The sequence below is a fragment of the Pelmatolapia mariae genome, linkage group LG23 (assembly GCF_036321145.2).
Source record: "Pelmatolapia mariae isolate MD_Pm_ZW linkage group LG23, Pm_UMD_F_2, whole genome shotgun sequence".
Classification (NCBI taxonomy): domain Eukaryota; kingdom Metazoa; phylum Chordata; class Actinopteri; order Cichliformes; family Cichlidae; genus Pelmatolapia; species Pelmatolapia mariae.
The window spans coordinates 16,681,409-16,702,063 of NC_086246.1; the positions used below are offsets into that span (position 1 = coordinate 16,681,409).

A 20,655-nucleotide genomic window follows, 5' to 3' on the forward strand; every position below is an offset into this window, starting at 1 on the left:
GTAGTTTCTGCTGAACCATTTAAGAAAAAAGTAATTCAAAATATTAATTTGCATATATGAGTTTTAATTTGTCTCATACTTGGTACATCTGGCATTTTTTATTTACATTTATTGCTTAAAATGTATTGTATAATTAATTTAGGTTTTTATTGGAAAACTAATAAATCTCAAAAACTCATGTATCAGATATAATACACTCAGAATTAATGGTTTAACCACTTATGGTTAAGTGTGCCCAGGGAAATATGAGTGGTGCAAGGCGTGGAGCCTAATTTTTTTTTTGTCTTGTATTGCAGGAAAGCACTTTGGCCTGCCAGTCTCAGGAGCCATAGTAGCCCATATCTGTATATTAGTTTGTGTTTTGGATTTGCTAAAAGAAAAAAACAACCTGCTGCTGGACTGTCAACCAAGCATCAGATATCAATGGGTGTAGTAACTGTGTAAAGACGTGGTGCAAGACAGGAACAAATAATCTGGACAGACGCTTCGTCACTGAAATTCAAACATAATTTTGGGGGCATTTGCTGATGATTCTTTTTACTTTCTTTACAGTTAATCTTTGTCACCATGTTTCTGCAATAACCTGTGTTTTTTTTTAAATTTATTATAGTTTGCGTTAGCTATACCCTCTGTGATTACTTTGTTCTAGTTGTAGTGTAAATATCAAGAGCACTAGAGAAGGGAGGCTGTGTTCGTGTTATTTGTTCAACGAGGAGGACTGCAGCTCATCCTAATGAATTTAAGAAGGCTATTATCTAATTAGTGACACATGATAAGTGCAGCTGCTGAGAGGCCCGTCCACTGCTGTCATCAAACGGCAGTTAACTACACATTACCATTGTGGTACTAATAACCCCTCATAGCTGCTTTTCCCCCCTCAGAAAAGCACTACTCCACTGCAGTAACGGGAAATGGCAGAAAATAAATAATGGAAAAAGCGCTTACTTGTCCTGCTCTTGGGTCCTTCTCATTATGTTTTATCAACTCCGGCAAAAACTTCATGCTGCAACTCTCAGATGTTTTAATGCACGCAGCTTTATAATCTCTTTTCATGAGAGCTGATGTTTATTTGCTTTTAAGGCAGTGGGCTTTAGGGACCACCAGGGGCCCTTGAGAGGGCCTCTAATAAAAACTCTGGGTAAAGCAGGATGTTCGGCACTGCAGTAGACACAGCTACAGTACTGTTACTACTTAGAGCAAACATCTCTGTGGGTTACTGAAGAGAGAGTGTGACACAAACGAGATCCAAAGCAAAAATCATTACTTTAATTTTCTTTATTTCTTTCTTTCAATAGATTTTACACTATCTTGCTGGAACCAAAGAAACATTTGACTATAGAAACATAAAGTAGCACAAAATATATGCAAAAAAAACCCAAAAACATTTAACAATGTTTACACTGAAACTAGAAATCTGACGTGGGTCTTCTTGTCAATTGGTTTTCATGTCTTGACTTTGTTGGTGAGGTACACTGCAACAATGATGACACAGGCAGCCACACTTCTTAACCTTCAGTCTCCGGTATAGTGTCCTCTGCTGGCTAAAGCTGTGAATTGCATGTTCCATTGTAAGGCAATGGGACCCAAAAGATTTCACTCACAGATTTGGGAGACAGGAAGTAAAGATCGGTGACTGTTTGCTCTGCTGCAGTCTCCTCTCACTTTTGGCCTTGTGACGCATACGTTAGAACCTTAAAAAAATGATTTCCGATATAAAGATTCATAGTTCAAATGAAACTCTGAAGGGATTTGAGAAGAGAAAGAGAGAGACCCACTTAGGTCTCTTTAATAAATTTCATAAGAGCTCTTTAAAACATAAAACCTTAAGTACGATGGACTCAAGATAAGGCAAAGTGTTTGGATAAGCTGAGTCTGCTCAGTCGGCCAACTGCTCAGAAAGTGCTGTTACCATCAGTCAATCATTGCCAACACAATAAAAAAAAAAAACAAGAGAGAAAGTCCATACGCAGGGGGCACCAAATAAGGACATTTTGTGTACAGACATTTTTTTTATTCACTAGAAACATTCAGTATGTTATAATTTAGTAAGAAAAGAAAAGATTGTTTTGTCTCATGCAACGTGTTGAATTGAAGTCATTTACTGGTAATATCTGCCATTTACTGATGAACAGATTTACCCTTGAAGGAAGTGAAAAACAGAACAGATCAATAAACAATATGAAAGTGCAATCCTAAAGACTAGTGATACATAAGCCTCGAATAAAATGTATCTGTGTGGAACCTAAAGGTCCTTTGTCAGGGGGAAAGTTGAACATCTTATTAATTTATAGATTATTTAGTTCTTATATTTATATATATATATTTTATATATATTTATATGTAATCTATGTAACATTGATGAATTTTATATCTCTAAGTGTTACAGTCACAGCACTATAGAGGCTGTTACTTACTAATGAAAATATTAGGTCATTGTCATAATCTCAGAGAAGAATAAGAAATGTTCATATCTTCTTTACAATCTACCTTGTACAGTGTTCTAGCAAAGAAAAAAAAAACAGAAACAAAAACCAACTTAACAATGTCATTTACAAAAATACCCAACTTTAGTAATTGCAACATCTGGTTGCCACTGCAACAAGTTATGTTATGAAATACTATTATACTAGAGTGAAAAGTACATCTTTTTTGAAATTTTCTTTGCTTTTTTTGGTAAAATGTCATCTATACAATAAACATTTTTTTCCCAACAACACAAGCAACTCTATAACTATGCTCATTACTGCAACACCGTGATCGTTTCTATGGATGAGAAGGCAAGAAAGGTCCAGTAGCTTTCCATCGAGGGGAGGGGTGAGGGCGGGTCGACGTTTAAACCCCTCCCACTCAAGACGTGCGCAACTTCTCATTCGCCGGCCCCCTACGGGTTAGACCTTGAAATGACCAACCGTGCAGAACGTAGCACAGCTCAATAAATTACATTCATTTCAAAATAGAATAGTTTACAACATTGTGTTTTCTTTTTCTGACTAAAATTTTGACCAAGAGTAACATAAGATAAATTACAACAAAATAGAACTTTTTTTTTTTAACCACCTTCCACAAATATTACACACAGATCAGAACGTGTGTGAGGACATTCAAAGTGAATGAAACTCAAAAAAAAGCATGATTGTGGATTGTCGATGTTAATCAAGCACCATGAAATTACATCCGAATTTTGAAGAATGTCAAATAAAATTTAGTATTATGAGTTAAAACACGCTGCTAGTCGTCAAAATACAAAAAAAGAAAAAGAAAAAAATGTTGGTGTAAAATGACAAAAGAACATTTTATGCTCAAAAAAAACAAAAACAAACGATTGTTCCAGGAGGTGGAGGGATTTTTTTTTAGAGAGGGGGGGAGGTTCAAACATACTTTGATAGTAGACACAACACAAACTCTTAAATAACTCTGAATACATTTCTAGAACCATGAATATAAACTCTCAAAATAAGAGACACTTTACATACATTACACAGTTTACAATACATGTTTGTCTCACTCACGTTCCTCATGTAAACTACTCAGAACCATGGTAAGAAACAATGGTACACTGTGAAAGTCACCAAACATTCTACAAAGCTATTTTTGATTTGTCGTTTCTTACGTTTCTTTTTCAGTAAAGTCACTTGTGATGTTAATGAGCGCTTAGCTGGAAATCTCCTTCCAGGGACGCCAAAAAGTGTGATGTCTTTTCCCCAAAGAGTCCTTGTAGCTCTCGACAGCCCAGTGTGTTGTGTCTGTGACTTTTTAGTGATACACTCTGGATGCAAGTGTTGTTGATGAGTAATTTTTTTAGGCACTTCTACAGTTTTCTAAAATGGAACAGGATTATCGGTGATAGTAGGGTTGGACAGAACAACCGACGGTCACAGATAGCCCTCCAGTCGAAGTTCAAGTCATCTGTTTGCTTGACGAGTGTCGTCGAATGCACTGTTTTTTTGTGTTTTTTTTTTTAAATTGTTTAGTCTTAGCACTTAAATCCTTCACCCTCCTCCAGGTAAAAAGCTCTCCTACCAGGCTTGGTGTCACCATCATGTGCCAGATCCCACTTTAAGTCCCAGTCTGCCGGCAGACCATCAGTCTCTAACACACACGCACACATGCACACGCACGCACACACACGCACAAGGCTTGGCATGTCTGGAACAAACCCTCGCGCTTTGCTGAGCCCTTGGCACACACCCCAGCCTTCAGGCTTTTTCGGTAATGGCCACGACTATCTTCCGACTTCTCCTGTCACGACTGCATGCACAATCTATCAAAGATCTGAACCCAGCAACGCAACTAAAAAAGATGGCGAGTGGGTCCTATTTGCAGTGTGGGCAATGGCAAAAGAAAAAAAAAAAGTGACCTCTTCCAAGCCTCAACTTTGGCAAGATGTTTCCAGAGATGAAAAGTTGGCAGAGGGAAGGGAGGGACGAGCTTCATCATGGCATCTTAACAGCATCGGGTGGCAGATGAGGGTCGCGGAGGAGCCCTCGCAGGGACAATCACACGAAGAGCTCATGAGCCTGGCTGCCCCGAGGACATTCAACTTTTGCAGAGAGAAAAGCAACGACCGCAAGACGAAAAACCCTCGTGAAAGCATCGCGTGCGTAGGTGTGTTGTGCATGGGGTTTCTGTGACTCTTCCTTGTCTTCAACATTAAACACTATACTTTCATATAGTGCAAATCAAACATCTGTGTTTTTCTTGACTAACCAAAGGGATGAATATTGTGCAGGTTGGTTTTTAGAATAAATATGCAAGAAGAGGAGATCCACGGTATTCTGAGAGAACAGTTGTTAAAATGACCTCTATAGTGTGTCTGCTATGTATGTACTATACATAAGAATATTTTTTGATGTTTTATTGTTAATAGGTTTTTTTTTCTAGCAATACATACAGTATATATCTTTTTATTTTTTCCTGTGTGTGTGTGTGTGTGTGTGTTACACCGGTACTGCAGTTCTTATGGTTAAATTGAAGTGTTACACTCTTAGCATGCAGGTTGCTGGACCTCTATGGGAGAGGTTAGGTAGTATTTACAGAGGGGATGTTTTGGGTTTCCTAGTGCAGCTTCTTGACACTCCGTTCCCTTCCTGACGCTTACTTCAGGATAATCTGCAAGACAGAGACAAAGAAAGCAACGACAAAGAAAAAAAGAGAGAGAACATTTTAGTTTACCTATAAGACAGAAATACAACTTTATCTGCACACACTATTGTGTTTAAAGGTTTTGGAAATTCTTTATAAATCAAAAGATTAGCAGTACAGCTAAAAAAAAAATGTTTTTGGAAGAAAATCAACTTTGTTTATTTCTAAGATTACATAAAATTGATCAGAAATATTGTAAAACACAATCTTCCTCCTCTCACCCCCAACCTGTCAGACAGCTGACCTGCTCTGAGCCTGTTTCTGCCCGAGGTTTCTTCCTGTTAAAATGGAGTTTTTCTTTCCCACTGTCGCCAGGTGTTTGCTTATAGGGGTTGTTTGATTGTTAGGGTTTTCTCCCTATTACTGTATAAATACACAGAGCCCCATATCCAGCTACAAGCAACCCTGTATTCAAGTGGAGCATGTTGCTATCTAATGCAAACTGTGCCGAGTAAAGAAGCAATAAATCTGAGCATCACCTTCTGTGGCTCTCTAGCATTCCTAACAATAAACCTAATAAGACACTTAAATTCCCGTCACCTAGTCAAACATTTTAAAGAAGCTAACAAAGAAAAAGTGGTTAAAGCTAAAGCTGTTCGGAGTTTCGAGCTAGCCACAAGCCAGCAGCCTCGGTATGAGCAAAGGATCAAAGCAGTTAAGTGGAAAAATATCAAGATGAGTGAAAAACAGAAAAGTGTCGACGTCCTGTTACTTAGCAGCTTTTAACACACTGAAAAATGTAGTACCTGACCTTTATTTTCTTCAATAATTCTGCTGCACCTGCTTTTGTTTTTGTATAAGTATCGTATATCAGATAAATGTGCGTGTAGAACTCATTTTCAGCGTTTTCTCCCTTCCAGGAGAACAGCACTTCATTTTCGTTAGTTTCACACAGAGAAGACTATTTAATTGTAAAGTCTAACAACTAATTTATTATGAAAATAATATTCTGCATTGAAGTGAAGTTGATTTTTGTTTGAATGTGTTGTCATTGACATTGTTGGAATCATTAAAAAATAGCAATTGGTGCATCTCTAATCATTTTATTTTGGTTCTAATAAATGACAGCTGTTCGAGCTGAAGATTTCATACAGCACCTGCTGCCTGCGGGCACTTGCTGTTACCACAATAGAGAGAAAAGGTCCTCAACTGGCATCTTCATTAAATGGTACTGGTACTGGTAAATGGTACCTGCTACATCCAGATTATTCAGCTTTCTAAAAGGAGATCTACATTCTCTAGCATTAGAATATTAAATTTGTTATTGGCATTGAGCTTCAGAAAAAAAGCTAATTTTTTAAAGGAGATTTTGAGACTATAGACAAAACCTGCAAAGTCTCAGCTGTGCTTGCATGATACAGTAGTATTTTAATATGATAAACGTGGATGATGTAACATTATGGATCTTTGTTATCTCTGCAAAATTCAGACCTAATAGAAATATGATTCCATTACCCATTAAATGCATTTTATATTGTAACATTTCTGATCAATTTAATGTCAGATCAAATATAAATCTGGATCTGGATCAAATCTGCCTTTTGTCTGATTAAACAAAGTCCTTGTTAGTCTGACAGTTTCTAAAGCCTCCTTTACAATAATGCAATAACTATAACAATATATATTTTTTTAATTTAAAAAAATAGCCAGGTGTGGAGGTGTTGAAGTAGGAACAACTCAAACTTATCTCAGGGTGTTATTTGCACTGTTTCAAATCATTAGCTGAGCTGGTTAGCGTTAAATTAGTACAGCTGCTTTACAGCTCCTCATATGCAGTGTTGGGGAGTAACGGAATACATGTACCGCCGTTACGTATTTAGAATACAAAATATGAGTAACTGTATTCCGTTACAGTTACCGTTTAAAAAGGTGGTATTCAGAATACAGTTACTTTGGTGAAATAAATGGATTACACGGCGGTACTTTCCTGATTCATATTCTCGCGGGTCAGGACTGTTTGGGTTTGTTTGACAGCTATGTTCTGTTGTTCCAGGCGGCAGCGTTACGGTTGCCATGGTTACAGGGTGACGCTCTCTTGCTGCGTGTTTCCTGGGTGAGAGAGCGCTTTTTTGTTGTTGTTGTGCTAAGCTAAAAGGCAGAATGCTACAGGCATGGCCCTAAAGAATGTAGCCTCATGGGCAGTGTAGTCCGTGCTGCAGCGAGAATGGACTACCATACACGTTATGTGTCTGTGAGCGAGGGAGGGAGAGAAAGGATAAGTCCGAGCTGTCACGGAGCAAAAACGGGAGCTGGAAGCATGTAAATATAATAATAACCACTGCAGCCAAGAAGAGTGCCTGACGAGCCCATTTGTAAGTAAGCTATTAAGACTCGACTGTACACTGTGTTCGTGTTTTCCTCCGGAAAAAATAAGTTCCGTTGGAGCAGCCTTTCAACGCCTCTCTTTGTCTCTGGCAAGCAAAGTTGACCCAGACAACAAAGTAAAGCTAGTTTTCAGCTACCAGCCCGACACGAACCCGACGTATTAGCCAGAGGTCCCTTTACTACGGTTCGGAGCCGCGGACCTTCAGTAACAGTAATAAATCACAGCAATAGTACATTCACGTAGTTGTAAACAGCATGATAATATATTAAGTAATCCAAAGTATTCAGAATACGTTACTCTCATTGAGTAACGTAACGGAATACGTTACAGAATACATTTTGGGGCATGTATTCAGTATTCTGTAATGGAATACATTTTAAAAGTAACCTTCCCAACACTGCTCATATGTGCTCAAGAGGAGGCTGTGATAAACTATGAAACTTTTCCTTTTAGATTCAGTCCATGTGGCATATTGTCAGGGCTCTAGACTAACTTTTTGACATGGGCGCACCGGTGCGCCTAACTTTAAAAATTTAGGCGCACCGGCACAAAAGTTAGGCGCACTCAAATTTTTCAACCACATTGCTTAACACCGCAGTTTTACATGTGCACTTTCTTTGGGGGGAAGTTGCAGTCCATACAGACAATATTCATTTCTAAATTATTAACTAACAAACTTGTGCTTAAAGTGCTTTGTCAATATTGTAGAAAATGTTAAACTTAATCATAATCTTGGCCTGACGACCTGTTTGCTGCTGCCTGCTGCTGAAAGGCAGTGGGGGGAGGGGACACTTGGGCAGTGCATTTATTGCAGCATATAATGTGTTTTCTGGATACACTGCTGCTTTTTCAGCATTCAAAGATTGATGGCACTGTGTCAGAGCTGGCTATGAATTTCAGACGGATCAGGCCTTAACTTAACAAAAAAGTTATCAATAGTTCTTTTCTTATTACCCACAGCTACATCCACTTCTGTCGGGCCTAGGCTGCTCACTAGGGCTGGGTATCATCACTGATTTCTATAATCCATTCGATTCAATTTAGCCTCAGACAGTCAGAAATATTATAATTCTGATTATTTATCAGTACTGATACATGTGAGACTTCAGAATTGTGAACATCACAGCAGATGCCTTTGTGTGAAAGTAACTGAGAATAAAACACAGAGAAACATGAAGGAAATTTTCCCTGCCTGGCTTTTTATAGCAGATAACCTTAAAAATAATCTGCAATATTCTGTAATTTTGCACAATTTTACAAAGTTTAAATTTCTTCAGTATTGAACAGCAGAAAATAGGCTTTTTTGTCCGAGGTCATTTAAGTGAAAAAAGAAAAAGACAGCGCTGTAAACAACGGTAGACTGGTGGGTAATAAGCGAATGAATAATGCAGAAAACAGAGATTTGAGACGGGAAACTGTTCTTGAAGTACAGAGAGAGAGAGAGAGAGAGAGAGCTGTGCATGAAGTGTGATTTTTATCGTGGTGGAAGCAAAACAGCAAAACTCAGAGCGAATTCATGACGACATTGATCAAATGTGAAGCGTAGTTTGCTGCTTCTTTGGCTGATGGCTCGGCGAATTTTGGTTGGAGAGAGACAAAACCTGCAGCTCAGAATCAGCGCAAAAAGACGTAAACACAGAGCGGACCCGACGCATTAGAATCGCTGAGCTCCGACAGCGTGTCCGTCTACGGGCCATCGGGTGAGAAAGCCGAGAAAGACAAAGCTGATTCTGATGCGTCGGGTCCGCTCTGTGTTTACGTCTTTGTGTGGAATCCGTGTACCTGCTCTCATTTGCTGTTTGGTGGTTGTTGAAATAGTTTTGTGAGCTTTAATCTGAGAATCTGGCGTTTCTGGCAAAACACAGTTATATTTAAAAGTCGATTCAGGATTTAATGAATCGATATCGCTTTATTCAAGCTACTCACCTCCCTCTTCCACCTGCACTTTCAACTGGACCACGGCCAATCAGAGAGGTCCCGCCCCTGACTATCTCTGATTGGTTTAGTCCACGATAGGGGCATAATGTGTGTCTGTTGTTGACCACACCGAGAGTTGCAGAGATTTTTTTTCTTTTTTGTTACCCGAACAGTTGGTCGCACCGGTGCGACCAAATATTTTTTTTTAGTCGCACCACTGAAAATTTTGGTCGCACTCTAGAGCCCTGATTGTGCATAATCATTTCTCTGAAGCAGACTGGCACCAAAGCAACAGGTAGGAGGTGTTTACCACAACAACAATGTGTGAGAAAGGTCAGATGAGCACAGATAAGTATTTGCCAGTGAATAATACATATCTGTCTTACTGATGAGCTGTGGCAACATCACCAGCTTGGTGTTTCATGCAGATAAGAACCAAGCTTCTAACTATTTGCAAATAGCATTTGACCCTAGTCTGGTAACCTCTGTTTGTATTCTCTCTTTAAGAGATTAGCCTAAACCGCCACACAACAAAGAGAAAGCGAGACAGTGTGAGATTGTCTATAAGGGGGGGCTGACAGGTAGGGTAGGAGAGCTGCTGGCTGCCATCATGTGGGCGCCACTGGCAGAAAGCCAATGCAGAACAAAGCCACATGACGCTTGTTAATAGACAATGGACGGCCAGCAAAGGACAGAAGCCGCTGGTCACACCACACATCACAGGAGGTCACCACAGTGGGCGAGAGCGTGTGATGTGCACAGGTCGAGAGAGAAGGCAGTGCAGTGTGGAAATTAGGGGAAAAAATTTGGGCTGCCAGATGGGTGGGATTTAACAGATAGGACGCTACAAACTAATGCCAAGAACTGTTTGCAGGTCCTGTTTGCCTTTGATTTGGTGCAGTGATACCAGCAGCGTGTTTCAGCCCAGAACGAGTCAGAGATACAGCAGACGAAGATGACGTGCTGCAAAATCACAGCGGACATTTAAACTGCTGTACCTCCTTTTTTACGCCTTAATATCAGCTAATTATAAGAACTGCACGGTATCACAGTGACCTAGTTTGCAAATTTCATAAGATGAAATATTAATTAAGTGATAAGAATTAAAGCAGGTTCCCTCTACAGCAAGGTGAAGGATCCAACTCTTATGCTCCAGCTGAAGAGCTCCTCGACATAACAATGTGTAATTCTACTTGAGCATAATCTTCCCATCAGTCCAGCAGCCAAAGTGATCCCCTCCAGGCTGCAAGTCTGAGTCGATTGCAGCACAGCGACAGCAGAGGGTGCTGCAACTTCACAATCTCCAGTAATATGTAGCACTTCACAACTGGAGACCCCGGCAGCATTAGGACATGCTTAATATGTGCAAGGACATGCAACGATGTGCGTCGCATGAATAGTTCAGAAGGTCATGAATCGACCAGACTCCTGAGGTCTTAACGAGTGTCAGCATCCTGGCCTCACAAGGGTGTGTAATACCCTTTAGACACAGATTTCCTCGGCTGAACACGACGCCCAATTAATTATCGAACTGTCTCAGCCCAGGATTTATGTTAAAGAACCAACATAATAATCGAAGCTAAAAAGCTGACGGCAGGCCGCTAGTATCGGGACAAACGCACCACTGTTTAGGGCAGAGTGACGTCGGCAGCCCCGTGCCCTCAGAAAATGCCTGGGTGTGTATTCGGAAAAGCCATATGATTTTTATGACTGCACTGAATGCAGCACAGCTGGTGATTACAAGGGCTAACTGTGTCCGAGGCCCTGCTCATACCTGGCATTAGCTGGAGGGATCTTTATATGGGCTGGAGAGGAGGTGAGAGAAAGAGTCGGGTAGGGGGTGGGGTGGAGTGGGGGGGGACAGACGGAGACAGACAGCAAAGGCTGACGTCAGTGTTTCTCCGGCTCCTTGTCCCACATGCATCTTTAAAGAGCAGCTCTGCTTCCTGCTGCTACTGCTGCTGCATGCCAATTACAGGAAGAGTCGGTGACTCACAGGAAGTGCACACGCTGCTGGCCTATGAGGGGCAATAAAGCGCACAAGTGGTGGGACCAGACCCGTGGTTAGTGATGGAAGGGGGATCTTGGAGAAAGGATTTATGTTCCTTTTTTAAATTTGAAATGGGAGCAGTCATTTCTTACGGTGAAAGCTCTAATCTTGATGTTATATATCACTTTTATAGGCATCATGAAAATGTTTAATTTCAAAGAAATGTAAGGGTTTGTTTTTTTTTCACATTGAGACAGTAAGCAAAAGTAAAAAAAAGAAAAATATGGAGGAGCAGAGTCTGAAAAAAGAGGTGGGGAAGGATTATATTGGTCCTTGGTATAGTAGTAGACACTGCTATTATAATAATTGAGATAATTTTACGCATTTATTTGCGTCTTTCATCGTGTTGTCATGTTGAATGTTTTCCTAAATTCAATGAAGACACACATGCCGTGTGGTGGAAATATTTTTCATGTGCTCGCCCGTGTGTCCTCAGCGTACCTCGATACAGAACTACCAGTAAATGATTGCCAGCTGCGTGAGGCCGGTGTGCCAGCATTGTGCTGAAATTTCCAGGTTTAAAATGGGGCACACATGCGTCACTCTGGCATTCAAAAACCTGGCCTTGCTTCCCTGGCTCTTGCTTGACACGTGGCAACAGGAGAGCCGCCGATCAGGGGCCATTTTTAGACAGCTTCTGTGATCTTCTTTTTTTTTTCCTGCGTCTCTCACCCTGACAAGTGTAGCCTAGAACTGTTTCCTCACATGATTTATTCTCCCTTTTATCCTGCAACCAGGAAAAGGTAAAAAGGTGAAGCCGAGAGGAGTGGAAAACAGGAATAGATCCAACATAGCTGCTGTTATGAACCGGCTGTTAGGTGCTGCGGAAATCGTCTGTGTGTATTTGCTTGAACGTGTGTGTTTGCAGAGCACACAAGCCGTACAGATGAGGCCCCTACTGCAGATGGAGAGGCTTATTTGACGACAACAACAAGAAAAGTGGAAAATAAAACTAATTTTAAAAAACAAACAAAAAACAAACAAAAAAGAAACAACATGCAAAAAAACAAAAATCAGGAAGTAGTGCAACACAACACAACTACTACTTGCAAATGTGGGAGCTCTGAAGAAGTGCTTGTCGGGTTTGCCTAATGGGGGCTGTGATTTATAAGAGGTACACTGCTCAGGTAGCTCTTTTTGCTTTAAATTGTCTAGAAAACACCCACTCACAGGCTTTCATGCCAGTGTGAGCGTGCTCTGTGCAGGTGCACCGATGGACAGATGGGGATGGGCTAGGTGTGGGTTAAGGTTATCGCAGCCCACTATTAGAAGGGAGTACTTATTCAGAGCTCCGGGGACTGATGAAAGAAAGCTTTAAAAGGAGCAAACCTGATTGGCTGGTGCTGTTGCTGCGTAGGGGACACTTGTGGCAGGAGTTGTTGCTGCAGAGACAGTAGCAGGCGTAGCACTGTACATCATTGGGACTTTGTTTTGAGGGTAGGAAAGGGGAGAGGGGAGGAAGAGGAGGAATGGGGGGGAAGAGGGAAGGAGGTGGTAGCAATGGACAGGTAGGTGGAGCATTATGGTAGTTGTGGTAACAGTTGTGGTGCGTGCGTGAGTGCGTGCATGCGTGGGTGCGTGTGTGCATGTTGACGGGGTTGTTGTTTATTTTTTGTTGTTGGTGTTGATGGTGGCGGATGTTACAGAGAGCCAGCAAGCCATCGTTAGGGTTACACCGGCAGATGGCATGCAACCATTCACAATGCAAAGCAAAGGAGGTCAGGAAGAAAGAAAGAAAGGAAAAGAGAGCATGGGAGAAAAAAAAAAAACAAGAGGAGAGAAGCTGATTACAATCACAAGTAAGGAAATTTATGTGGAAAATCAGTTTGCTGTTTTTCCCAGAGAAGTTAAAGGGCACAAGACACCAATTATGATGAATCGATGGCATGGGGATGGGAACTTTTCAATTCGCGTGGGCTGACGAGTCAAACAGCAGAGATGAGAGATCTTAAAAACCCAAGTGGCTGTTAGGGCTTATTTCTAGTCATTAGTTTACCTTGTTGCTAATGTTGGACCTGCTGATGTTTATCAGCTGAATTTTTGGTAATTCCCATCCCCTGTTGTGCAGCGACAAATGCTCCGGTTTGTGTGTAATTTCTCTGGGAAACTGATTTAAATTTCCTGATCAACACAGCACAGCAAACAGACAAAACTATCCTACAGATTAAGAACAGATCAGTCTGCGGCGTCCACGCTAACACTTTAAACATTAGCAAGAGAGTCAGTCAGCGGCGAGACGAGCGCTGAAAAGTCACAGCTCTTCCAGGTGAAACAAAACGGGCAGCTTGACAATAACTCACAAGTGTTCGAATCATGTCCTTTTGTCTCACCTGCAAGGGGGGCTGCAGACAGTGCCCACTCATACCCCCACCCTCACCCCTCCATCCCCCAAAACTCCCACCTAAATCAGACAGTGTGTGTGAGAGAGAGCAAATAGAAGGTCAGAACCTACCAAGACTGCTAGCGGGAGTCATGCACAAGACTGACCCTGTTGTGTTCATGCAGAGAAAGATAAAGAGAGAAAGGGGGGAGACAGAGAGGGAGAGAGAGAGAGGGAGAGAGAGAGGAGGAAATAAATGGGTTAATCGAGAGGAAGGAGAACAACAAGGTTAGACAAGACACACAGAAAAAAAAAACCCCAAAAGGCTTGAGGACTTCACTCAGCTCAGTTGCTATTGTTACTGGAGCGATGTCGGCTGATTATGAAAGCAAGCAGAGATGTATTAAGTTGTTGAGTTATTTATTAGTTAGAATACTGTTTATATGCAGCTGCAGCAAAGTTTAACATAAAGCAAACTTAGTTATGGAAAAATCTGGACAAGTTTAGCAAAGTGCAATGAAGCGCTAATGTAAGTCTGTCTGTGTAAAAATGCCAGTTTCTCCATTTTTCAGGGAGTTTTTCCTGAGGTCAGAGGATACTCATTTTTGGTCACATATTGTATTAATTTGTCATTTCAGGCTGAACAATATTTAAAAAAGACTTGCTCGTATTGTATGTTAGGCTTTTTACAACAACATGCTGTTCTGCATGTTTCTTGTTTTGGAATTTCTCTGGCATCTGAATAGCTGCACATGATTAAATGATCATATCAAAAAATAAACAGACAAAGAAATCGCACTTTTTGGTCAAAAAAAAGAGGCAAGAATAAAACTGAAGAGGTGTGCCAGACAGCAGCATCATGCAGTATCAGTACAATGATGTGCACAGGCTTCTATCCAGATCAGATGGAGATACGTGGGGTTTTTACTGTACTCAGGTAAGCCTCCATCACATACATATTACAGGCAAACAACTCCTAAGACTTTTCTTTTTATCTAAACTTTGAAGAAACCCCACCTATCTGAAATTTAAAAGGTTAGTAAAAAAAATGCAACTGTGAGCCAGGCTACGCCCCACACACAGATACACACAGAGGAAGGGATGGATGAAGCACTATTAGGAATCCGGTACCAAGGGAAACAAAAAGAGCAGGCAGGTAGTGAGAAGAGCGAGGGATAGGAGTCTTATCCTCATGAGTCATGAGTGTGGCTACAGGCTACCATATTAGCTGCAGTTAACTCATTTAGCAAGTGACTCAAGGGCCCTTCAGGTACTGCTATTTTCTGTGCGAGGAGCAGACAGAGTGTTTATTTGCAGGTAAAAAACACTGAATAAATTTGGTAAAACTGGAATAAAATTATCGCCAAAATAACAATAATCACCATATTTTGTATATTTTAGTATTGCACTTGTGCTGAAACAGTTGGGCTTGTTTTGCTCCTTTGTATGCTTGGGGATTAGACTGGCAGGTGTATCATATTGAGGTGGTAATATATGATAGCTTTCATTGCTCTGATCAAAGCGCGCACTGCCCTTCCACCTGGCAGCAATTATGTGTTTATATTTGCAGGCACTAGATCAAAGTTTTAGGGATGGCGCAGTGAATAGTGAAAACACACCCTCACAGCGAGGGCCTTTATGAGCATCACTCAAATAAATCCATGCCAAAAGATGAAAATTAGGCTAAACAGATGTAAACGGTCATTTGAGAATCCCCTCTTTTATGCGTGTGAAGCTCCAAAACAACAACACATTTGGAGGATAGCTGTGCGTCTGTGTGTGCGTGCGTGCTCCGCATACCTATGAGTGCTTTGCTTCTATCTGCATCTGCGTGCTGCGTGTGTGTCTTACCTGTGGGAAAGAAAGCGGGCTGCTGGAGCTGTGCGTTGGCCAGCGCCTGCTGGTAGTGCAAAACACTGGGGTTGAACAGGGAGCTCGCTCCGTTGCTCTTCTCAAGTGCTGGTCTCTTTGGTAGGGGCTGGAGGACGCCGTGGGGGAACGCCTAGCCACCGACAACATGCACACACACACACAACAGGAGCACAGCAGATTTGAACTGTATACTCACACAAGTCGACACTAACATTTCCTAAATCTGGTATTTGTCTATGCACAGCACAAGAAGGCAAAAATGGAAACTTGCTGTAACTATCACAAGGACAATGAGAAACTACACTGTAGCAGGGCAATCGTCAACAACACATTAAAGAAAGTGCGATAGCTGGAGTTATTTTAACATTACATTGTAGTTGTTCAACAAATGTACAGTACAATCTAGAGTTGCCACTGGTGATCATAAATGATACGTATTTATATCATTAAAGTCTTTTACAGGGTTTCACAAAAAACAAAAGAGCCAAATTAAATTTTGTGAGTGGCTACAGTACAATTAAAGAAGCTACATGCAAAGCAAAAGGTGAAAGGTCAAAGTACCAGGTCTACAGTTGCCTCGAGGGGTCGCTTCATTGCTTTGGCAGTCGACTGAGTCTTTAATTAGCAGGCAGCGAGCACATGATGGCAGTGGGCCAATGGGATTCAAGCGTATTAACATACAGGTAACAGCAAGCAGAGGTGCGTCATGGGGGACAGCATTGCATTGTGGATAGGTGAGAAGGAAAAAAACAAAAACAAAAATAATCTGAATGCAAGTATACCACATACAAAACAATAGGCATGCACATAAACAAAAATTTGTTTTGTTTCGTTTACTTTAAAGAAACATTGCTACTTTTTGAATTAGTACAAAAGCCAAAAAAAAAGCATCTACAATTAAACTTTGGTTAAAAAAATAAGCAAGATTCTACAATGTACTCCAAAGCTACCGGGAAAGCATTTAGTAACTACTTCTGAACAGCAAGAACAGAAAAGTAGTACACTAAACACGCCTGGCTCAGACTAGGAATATTGAACGGACACTTGATGTGAGATCTGCGCTGAAGTTCTCGGCAGTGTTCAAAGTAAGACACTACAGACCTACGTACATAACCATTAAGGCGCCCCTGGAGAAAGCTAACCTATTAGATGACGTGAGGTGGTTCGAGGCTGACAAACGTTAAAATGCACACAGCAGACTCGGATGTGAGTGAGGTAAAAAAAAGACACAGCCCTCACAACCAGCAGCAAGAACTGGATACCTTTGTGAAGGCAAATTTAAAAAAAACCAAAACAAAACAAAAAACTACAAATTAGTACAGTTACTAGCAAAGGCTAACAAAAATAGTTTAACAATCACATCCTTCTTTGTAGCGTCAATTCAACTACAGACACATCCTCAACCTAAATCTGCGTTGTGAGGGTTTGTGGCGTTGTTAGGTGTGATCAATGAACTCGGGAAGGTGAGGCAACGTTACAGTTTAATAACATAATGTGGAGCTCTGTTTATTAAAATTCCTCTAATCTAACAAAGTAAAAATAAGTCATTTTATATAAATAGTTTTTGTGCTAACTTATTAAAAAACATCCTGATATTTGATGTCACTGCTGAGAGGAAAAAAAAAGAAAAAAGATGACACGGGTGTGATGAACACAGCACTTAAGGGTCCATGCACAAGCCTATGCTTCATGTATGTGGGTTTTTTAATAGTATGTATGTACGTCCAATTAAACAGCAACAATGCATTGCTGATGCACTGCAGAGTTAAACATTGCGGTTAGTTAAAATGAAAGATGCTCTATTAAAGTGACATGAAAAGCAAAGATGACTGCATTCGCCTTTGTAATGAGGAAGAAGATCACAGCATGGCAAGCAACACGTAATGTGGCACAGTAAAACAACATAATCTCAGTGAGAGGACCTTTTTACTGTAACTGCATCAGTTAATGTGTAACCAAATCTACTGTGCGCTTTATCCTATTTGCTTTAGATTTTAAAAAGTGAATTATGGATAATGGTATTACCTATTCACAGCAGTGCAGCAAAACAGGTTTTATGGGTCTCTGCTTCAATAAAAGGACTAAAAGAAAATTGGATTAAAGGTGCTGACTAAACAACTCGTTGTCCTAAGGTTAGCCCTCCTCACCTCTAGTGCAGAATCTGACTGCACAAGGTAATTTGGGAATTGGGTCATAAAGTTGATAAACTGGGGAGGAAGACGGGAGGAGTATGAGCAAAGGATTGTGAAGAGGATGCACCGGCAATATAAACTCGTGGTACCTTTAAGAAAACAGCGCAGTCAGGTCAACATCAGGTTACAGCGCCTTCGGGTCTCAAGGCCTTTTTTCTTATTTATGGATGCTTCAATTTGTTGTTGCTTGAATGCAGCTGCTAATATGTGCACACGCTAGCCTGCCTTATCATCCACGCTGTGGATCACTCATGAAGGAAGAAGAAGGAGAGCAAGCAGCAATGGAGCCAGCCAATGAGAGGTGTGTGCGACGCACAAAGCATGCCCATGCCATGGAGGAAAAAAAGTCAGTGAGCACACTGGCGCAGTGCAAGGTGTGCGAGTGCAGTTAGCCACAGGATCATTCAAAAGAAGCCGCTCAGAGGCTGGGGAAAGGCGGGGCACAGCCAAGACATAATGCCAAACTCTTCTCGCTGTCTCTCTGCCTGACTTGAATTCTGTTTGCTCCTCACATCGTTGGGGAATTTTTATTCATTTATTTATTTATTTTTGGTCAAAATAAAGGCAGAGGTAGGATGCTGCATCCTCATCCATCCCAAATTCAATTTGTACTGATCTGCAGAGAACCGCACTTATCATTGAGAGCAGTGGGGTTGGATGAGGGGGTGAGCCAGGATATTGTCTTTGTACGAAACAAGGGCATTGGAAAATAAAAGAGGACTGCAGAGAGATAATAACAGATTGTTCTTGCGGAGTTACACTGATTTGTTTAGGTCTCGCTAAACCCTTTTTATTCTATACAAAGGCCACTCTTTGGGATGACTATTGTTGGTGAATTGTGCACTGGAGTCCACTAGAATAAACCCGGCAGAGGTGGGTAGGTTTTGTGCAGTAATAAAGCAGTGCTCCACATTTTATGTTACTGTAGGTGACACGGTCAGCAACATGTGCTTAGGTTTCATGTACGTCAAGATGATTTGGATTAATGTTTTGCCTTCAGAGGGCCTATGTGTTATGTAGTCTAACTAGTACAAACTTTACTCAGAAGGGTCTCTTGATCTGAAACATTATGTGATTTGTATAAAGGCAGGTAGCACCAGGCACAGGAGTTTTATCACCACCTCCCCTCTGCTATAATAAATTTGATTTCACTGTGATATACTGTATATATTATGTTGCGCTTCTTATGTCTATCCATAAAACTTCCAATCATCATTTATTTGATGCACAAATAATATAAAAAATGTATAAAAGTTTTCCACAGCCTCAATTCTTAGAAAGTTCCAGGTATGCTGTATATAAGAGCTATAAAACAGCACATCTAAATGTTACAAGCTCTTCCACTATAAACACTAAACAAGCAGAAACCTTGTGAAACTATTATGTTTGTGTCTTTCCTGCTCTACTGCTGTGAAGCCACGAGACACAGAAAGTGGGCTGTGCTCTCACCATGGCTGCAGCTGTGGCAGCAGCTTGCGCAGCCACAGCTGTCTGGTTGGCCTGGTGTTGGGCGGCCTTAATCTTGGCCTGCAGGTGGGCGGGGGGGTGGAAGTACTTGCACTTCTCGCGAGAGCAGCGACTCTTGATGTAGTCCATGCACACGGTGACCGTGTTGTCGCTGGTGTCGATCATGGGGCTGTCGCTCGGGTGGGCGAAACGGCAGTCTGTCTCGCCGCGAGCGCAGTTGCCCCGCTGGAACTCACGGCAAACCTGGAAGCGGGACACACACACAAGGACACACACGCACACAGACAGACACACATGGACAAGTGCACACAGAGGAAACAAACACACGTAGAAGACAAAACAGTGAATGCTTTGGCTTTCAGTACATGTCAGGAAACAAAACAAGGCTGCTCTCATTGCATTAGCTAGCAGCGGCTCCTTTTATTTCTTGTCATCTTAAAGCAAGATGACTCAAGCAGACATCAAAATCTTGATAAGATTATTAGATTTATCTTTAAGGATTTGAAATTTTGACATCTGACTGTTTTAACTATGACAAGCCTGAAACATCAGGGATTTTCCAGTCGAGAAAAGCTTCTGACACACCCAAAAGATGTCAAAGCCAAATCACCATCATTTTTTAAACCAGTACATTAATGCTGGGCATCATTTACTCAAATATTACCTACATTTCTGTTGATCAGATGATCAAAAACAACAGAATGCATGCATTTCTGTTCAATAAGATATTTCTCTTTTGCTCTCTCACTGATAATGCTTACAAGCATAATCATCTTCCGAGTTTAATACTGCATAATAGAGCAAAAAGACTTTTTTTCACACAACGCCTATATGATAACAACAATAACAATTACCAACACATAATGAATTATGGCTGCAGTGGTTCATGTGAGTGTAAGGAGTGTGAGAAGCAGCACAGCGGGTTAATAAATAATATATCACATATATGGGAGAATATTAAAAGCACACTGTGAGATACTGTATAAACATTTGCCATATAGATTTATTCATAGTGATGCGCTTCTCTCCAAAAAGAAGATAACTGCAATAACATTCTTCTCTCAGCGTCTCCCAAAATAAAACGTATATGCATATATATGTGATACACATAATATTAAAAAGGGGAAAAAATAAAAAAACATAATTTTGTGTTATTTGTTGTTGTTTTTTTAAATAAGGCTATTAATTAGTTTTGGACACAGTGTGAAAAGGGCTCAACAAAACGTAACAAAACCTAAGTGTGTGTGTTCAACTGTTCAGAGGCTTGGGCGTAATCACAGGAGGGATCTGCTTTTGACTTGCACTCTGGGACTGAAACACACACACACATATACAGGCACACACAGACATATACACACACACACACACA

General features: G+C 41.0%; 1 protein-coding gene across 9 annotated transcripts in view; it reads right to left on the minus strand.

Moving 5' to 3' along the window:
• Positions 1-1,260: 1,260 nt before the first annotated feature.
• The window catches only part of mbnl2 (muscleblind-like splicing regulator 2), a 56,167-nt gene continuing 36,772 nt past the window's right edge, over positions 1,261-20,655 (minus strand). For 3 of the 9 annotated variants that reach the window (XM_063466294.1, XM_063466293.1, XM_063466295.1), the window contains 5 exons: positions 19,269-19,529; positions 16,189-16,242; positions 15,607-15,757; positions 13,888-13,923; positions 1,261-5,109 (listed from right to left, as the gene is read on the minus strand). In XM_063466294.1, the coding sequence (XP_063322364.1) occupies positions 4,985-5,109; positions 13,888-13,923; positions 15,607-15,757; positions 16,189-16,242; positions 19,269-19,529 (627 nt within the window). In that variant the 3' untranslated portion in view covers positions 1,261-4,984. Of the gene's footprint in view, positions 5,110-12,764; positions 12,860-13,887; positions 13,924-15,606; positions 15,758-16,188; positions 16,243-19,268; positions 19,530-20,655 lie in introns of all 9 variants that reach the window. The other 6 variants (XM_063466298.1, XM_063466296.1, XM_063466300.1 and 3 more) reach the window with 6 other exon arrangements.